Source organism: Panicum hallii, chromosome 8, assembly GCF_002211085.1.
Source record: "Panicum hallii strain FIL2 chromosome 8, PHallii_v3.1, whole genome shotgun sequence".
Lineage (NCBI taxonomy): Eukaryota > Viridiplantae > Streptophyta > Magnoliopsida > Poales > Poaceae > Panicum > Panicum hallii.
The window spans coordinates 38,674,944-38,681,404 of record NC_038049.1 but is presented as its reverse complement, the minus strand read 5'-3'; the positions used below and the strand labels follow the sequence as shown (position 1 = coordinate 38,681,404).

Sequence of the window (6,461 nt, the reverse complement as noted above, 5' to 3'; positions counted from 1 at the left end):
TAAGGAGAGGAACGTAGGAAACAATCATACTTGTGGCGGAGCTCTTGTTGGGACGCGAAGAGGCCACAGATGCCGAGTTTTGGAGAGGAAGCTGAGTAGCCGATCCGGTCGCCGAGATCTTGCAAGTTGCGTTGCCGCCGGCGCCCAGCGACGCTCGCGCGTCTTTCGTGGCATTGATGGAGAAACGGTGAGGGGTGGTCCGTGGCATTAATGGAGGCGTAATTCTCCCTTGCCCGAGGAGCCCCGAAGCGTCACGAAAACTAGGACGGAAGCTTGTGCGGACGGCTTAGATTGACGTTGCCCGAGATCCAACGGACGTTGTTGCTTGGTGACGTGGTCCAATAAAGGTTGAGAAAGTTCACCGAATTTAGGTCTTTGAAGATTGGAATATGAAAACAGTGTCCCACTTCTGCATGTAAGTTTGTGACAGGGCAAAATATGTACCATGATTTGAGATCAGATAGAGAGTTGATCGGATAATCTCCAACAAAACAAAATAAAACAGGATGCAATTAAGTCCCAAAACCCAAATCCAAAGAGGCCCAATTCCTTATTGCCGAGTTCCCATAGTCCCATTTCGCAGCCCGCCAGCGGGGTAGTCGAACGGCAGCGGCCGCACGGTGTCGTTGAGCGGCGCGACGTGGCGGAACCCGTACGCGCGGAGCACCTGGTCGTCGGCGAACCCCAGCGCGCGGCGCATCCCGTCGTCGCAGCTCTCCCTCGAGTACATAGGGTTCCGCCCGCCGCTGCAGGGCTGGCAGCCCACGAAGTGCGTGATGAGCGGCCGCCGCCACCCCTCCTCCCCGCCGCCCGCGGGGCCCGGGACGGCGCCCCTCACCGCCGCGTTCCGCGCCGCCGCGTACCGCAGGTGCTCCCGCTCCGCGTGGCGCCGCCGGAGCCCCGGTGGCGCGCGCCGCTCCACGGCCTCGTACCGCGCCGCGACGCCGTCGAGCCGGCCCACGACGTCCATCCAGTAGCCCTGGAAGAAGTACTCGGTCTCGATGTAGGCCTTCTTCCCCAGCCCCTCCCAGTTGCTGAGCAGCAGCAGGTAGACGAGCGCCGACTGGTCGTCGCACCACGCGTCGTCGCCCTTGTCGCTGAGCGCGCCCCGGACCACCTCGCCCCACCGGGCGTGCTCCGGGTAGGCTGGCCCCATGCGCGCCCACTCGTCCATGAAGTCAAGCGACCACTGGCAGTTGCGGATGAGGAACACGCCGGCGTTGATGCCCAGCCACGACCTCCTCGCGATCTTGTCCGGCCAGCCGTAGGCGACGAAGTTGTGGCCGTCGTACCTGGTGGCGAGCGGGAGGGAGAAGTCCATGTCGGTGAAGACGGCGTCGGAGTCCACCCACCAGACCCACTCCGCTTCCGGGTGCGCGAGCATGGCGGCGCGCACGACGGGGATTTTGGCCCAGTAGCCCGTCATGGCCGGCTGCAGGACGTCCCGGTTGTACAGGAGCTCGATCCCGTGGAGGCGGCAGTAGTCGAGCTTGTTCTTGAGGAACCGCAGGAGGAGGTGGTCGCCCGCGTCGCCGGGGCACGGCTCCGGCTGCGACCCGGACACCATCACCACGCGCTCGGGAGCGCGCGAGAGCCTGCGCGACCGCAGCCACTCCGCGCGCTTGGCGTCCCACCCGGCGAGCCGGCGGCCGCCCACGGCCTCGTACGAGAGCTCCGGGTGGTCGTAGAACGTGCGCGGCCCGTCCTCCGGCCCGGGGACGGGGAAGGCCACCAGCAGGCTGCTGCTCCCGGGCGCGAGGACGGACGCCGAGCCCAGGAGCGCGAGCACGGCCGCGGCCGCCGCCACGCCGGCCGCGAACACGACCGCGTCGCGCGCGCGGCCCGCCAGCATCGGCGGCGGCGCGGGAAACGCGGAGACGCGGAGAGGCACGGCCATTACGCCGTGCCTGTCACCGTTCGCGGGGCGTGGGGCTTGCGCTCGACCGGCTCGCCGGTGTAGGGTGCGGGCAGGCCGCGCGCGCTCTTGCCCTGGGTACAAAGCTGGCGCCTTTCGCTGCACTCAGGGAGGAAAGTGACGCGGGCTGCGGGCAAGCTTGAGATCGGCGAAACCTGCCCGAGTCATTAGTTTTCTTCCTTTTTTTTGGTCTTCCTTTTCGGGGCTCGTACTGTGCAATGTGCAGCAGATGGTACGGCGGCAGTCAGTACTCAGCAGCCGACATCTCACACGACAAAAATAGCTATGAGGGCCCCGTTTAGATGCACTCCAAATTCTAAATTTTTACACTCTCTCTCCATCACATCAATTTTGGTACATATGCATGAAGCAGTAAATGTATGTAAAAAAATAACTAATTGCACAGTTTAATTGTACATCACGAGACGAATCTTTTGAGCCTAATTAGTCCATAATTAGATAAAATTTGTCAAATACAAACGAAAACGCTACAGTATCACTATTGCAACTTTGTTGCAATCTAAACAAGGCCGAGGTTACTCAAGAATACCGAGCCGAACTAATAAAGCAACGAACAAAGCCAGCGGTCTGCAAAGACGAAGACGAACCATGATGCTCGAGAGGACCTCTTGTGGCTACCCCCCCCAACTAAGGCCTCCACCATTGCAGTAGTTCAAGTAGCTAAACATCCATTTGAGCTTATCGAACCTACATACAATTCAACTAAAACCTAAATAAATTCATTTACATTGATATTATTTCTTTCACAGCTGGAAAAAACATAAAACCCGACAAAATTCTATAGCTGCCCATATGACTCACTCCTTTAATTTCACAGAAAGAATGAAGTGGCAATATGTACTTTTCATATAGTACGACTTTTCTTTCATATGGTGTGTCGGAGAAAGACGGTAGTCCGACGTCTAGGACGGATCTAGAGGTGGGTTGGATAAGCCATGGCCCACTCTAAGATTTTATCCAAAGACCATCACCTCTGGTTTCATATCTGTCTATATTTATTACTACTTGCACTAATTATTTTTCTATTTACATCAATTAATAATCGAATTAAGAGGGTGAAAAATGAGAAAATGCATTTTATAAAATTAGATTGACTTACTCACTAAAATACTAAAAAGTTATTCTATTTGATCATATAATTTGAAATCTTAGATTCGCCCGCTGCTCGCCTCCATCGCCACCCACCCACTCGCTCTCCGTGCAACGGTAAGCGTGCAATATTGTACAGGCCTAGGTAGGTCTCATAATATTCAGTCTGGTAAGCTCATCTCGCATCTGGAGCCTGACTAAACTAGCTGAACCGAGCGTTAGCTCACGTGCCCAGCCAGCGTTTGGTAAGCTAATTTTCTACCAAGCTTCTAGCTCGATATCCGCCCCAAAACGAGCGAGCATGGCGTGCAGTACACTCTTGCGACTGCCTGGGTGCACGCCGGTGTCGGCGCACGCAAGACGCGCCGAGGCCACCGCACGTTTTCGCTGCAGATTTGCAGGCTGGGTTAGCAGCCAGCAATTCAGAGAATAATCCTCTAGGACTCCGAAATATTTTTGTGCTTGCTTGGCCATTGAAACGAAGCAGCACCTACGCGGGTTTTGCGCTTGCTTATTTTTAATTTTTCCTGATAACTGGATTCCGGTAGACCAGGCGAAAGAAGCAGCCGGAGACGCGCATATTTTTGGTTTGAAGCGGGTTATTCTGAAGTAGTGGCGGATCTAAAGAGGGGCAAGAGCTCACTACTAGCGTGAATCAGTAAACGAAGTTGTACCGGAAGCATGAGAGCGAGACCCGTAACAGAAAGTACCAGTAATATGAGCGTTACTAGAAGTATGGGAGCGAGGTCCCTTCAGTAAACTTGCACGGATACCAGTCGTGAACCAGTACACGGAGTTGTACTGGAAGTATAGGAGCGAGGCCCTTCTAGTAACATAGAGTATTAGTCAGAAACTAGTAATACGAGCGTTACCCCTTCAGTAACGTAGAAGCCCCAGAGTACTAGTCGTAAACTAGTAATACGAGTGTTACTGTAAGTATGGGAGTGAGCCCCCTTCAGTAATATAGAGTACTAGTCATAAACCAGTAGTCCGAGCACTACTGGAAGGATAGGAGCGAGATCCCTTCAGTAAACTTGCACGTAGTACCAGTCGTGAACCTGTAAAACGAAGTAGTACTGGAAGTGTTGATCTTCAGGCGCCTACAGGAGACGATTCCTTGGGCGGGTCATGAGAATTCACATGTTGCCATACGAAAAGTCATGGTTGGCCCGAAGGAAGTGACGACGAGATCCTGCACATGGGGTTGAGCAGTTCCGTATATGACGCCACGTGAAGATGCCTTGATTGGCTAAGAATGAAAATGTCGTAGATGCTCGATATTCCAAGAGCTTGGGACCTCCTGGCCATCAGGGTAGTGTAAGCGGTACAACCTTGGTCCTGTAACCTTGTGCACGATGAAGGGTCCCTCCCATCGCGAATTAAACTTGTGCAGCCCGGTTTCATCCTGGATACGTCGAAGAACCATATCTCCAACGTTGAAAAAGCGTCATTGAACGTTCCGATCATGGTAACGACAGACTCCTTGTAAGTAGTGGGCCGACTGGAGCAAAATATTGTATCTGACTTCTTCTGCCGGGTCGAGTTCGAGTGTCTTGCGTCACCAGCCTCGCCTTCTTCGTACTGACGAGGTTGCCACATGACATCAGCCGGTAATATAGCTTCAGACCCGTAGATGAGAAAAAAAGGTGACTGTCCTATGGCTTTGCTTGATTGTGTGCGAAGGCCCCAGATTACTGACGAGATCCCGTTGATCCACTTGCCGCCCTTTTTGCTATGCTCGTCATAGAGTCTTTTCTTCAAGCCATCAAGAACTAAGCCGTTGGCGCGCTCAACCCGGCCGTTGGCCTGCAGGTGAGCCACGGAAACGTACTTGATCTTGATAGCACTATGTTCATAGAAATCTTAGAACTGATGCGAGTGGAAATTGGATCCCAGGTCCGTGATGATAGTGTTGGGGAAGCCGAATCGATGCAAGATGTCATAGATGAAGCTAACCACTCGATCTACAGAGAGTGTTGTGATTGGCTTGTACTTGATCCACTTCGTAAACTTGTCGATGGCCACCAACATGTGAGTAAAACCACCTGGTGCAGTTGTCAAAGGCCCTATCATATCCAGGCCCCTAGCATGCGAACGGCCATGAAGATGGTATGGTGATAAGGTTGTGAGCCAGGACATGGGGCTGTTTGCGGAAGAACTGGCAGTTTGTGCATCGGCGAACGAGTGCTTTGGCGTCTGCCAAAGCAGTCGGCCAGTAGAAACCAGATCTAAAAGCCTTGCCAACTAGTGTGCGAGAAGCAGCATGGTTCCCGCTCACGCCTTCATGAATTTACTGGAGTATTTCTCTACCTTCCTCCGTACGGACACACTTCATGAGTATGCCTGATGCTGATTCACACTTGCACAAATTATCCCCGACTAGAACGTACCCTTTGCTACACCTTAGGATGCATGTGGCCTCAGCACTTTTTGGGTCGACGCCGAGTGGTAGTTTGTGCTTCTGGATGTAGTTGATAAACGTCACCCACCAGTTGACCTCGATCATCAAGATCTCTCGGTCGGGTTCCATTGGACCCTGAGCGATGGTACTTGAATCTGGTGTCTTGATGGATGGGTGATGCAACTCGTGAACAAAAACTCCCGATGGGACGTTAGCTCGATTATAACCCAGTTTGGAGAGCACATCCGCTCCCACATTATTATCACGAATCACATGATGAATTTCCAGCCCTGAGAACTTGTTCTCGTCCCTGTCCGCCCTTATATAGTCTGGAGGGACAGGTTTACATGGAAGTCCTAGTCGGGTACAAGCCCAAGAGTCCTACCCGAGTACTTCTCGGATAGTTTCCTACCGTGTGCGACTAGTTTCACTACTGCACTATGAGTAGTTACAATAGATGTAGGGCATGGGCCATGTCCCATCCCGTATCCTAGGAGAAATATGCCATGTGTACAGTCCCTTGTACCTGGGTCTGACAATCCCCCGAGCTCTTCGTAGCCGAGCACTGCAAGTGTCCGAATACTTCTGAAGGCGTCTTCGAGTTCTCCCAAACTCCATCTTGAAGGTGTCCTCCGAGTACTTCCTTAACTGCGTCAAGGCTGTGGGGTGCTCATATCCCGAGTAGTCGTCCAGTCTTCTTTATATGGGGTGCAATTAAACTCGCACTCCATATGGAGTAGCCCCCGAGGCTTAGATTGACTCATAGAATCAGGCTGAGGGTCAATTTAATCTCGGGTCTTCTATCCTTATCTTCCAGCAGATTTGAAAAATAAGTCACTGATGACACTTGTCCCGCAGCCCCCGAGCCTTGAATCCAAATCCCCAAGTTTTGGAATAAAGGATCCAAAGAATCGTGGCATGCAATATATAACAGTAAAGATGTGATGGTGAACACGAGCAAATTGGTGTAGTAAATTTGAAAGACCTTTTTTTCAGGATGAATTCCCTGAAAAAATGGTTAAACAAATAACATCC

General features: G+C 52.7%; 1 protein-coding gene across 1 annotated transcript; it reads right to left on the bottom strand.

Annotated features, from left to right (window-relative positions):
* Positions 1–374: 374 nt before the first annotated feature.
* Positions 375–1,897, bottom strand: LOC112903784 (probable glycosyltransferase 6). Its single transcript, XM_025972990.1, has one exon. It carries the CDS (start codon positions 1,895–1,897, stop codon positions 551–553), a length of 1,347 nt encoding a protein of 448 aa, XP_025828775.1. The 3' UTR covers positions 375–550.
* Positions 1,898–6,461: the final 4,564 nt, after the last annotated feature.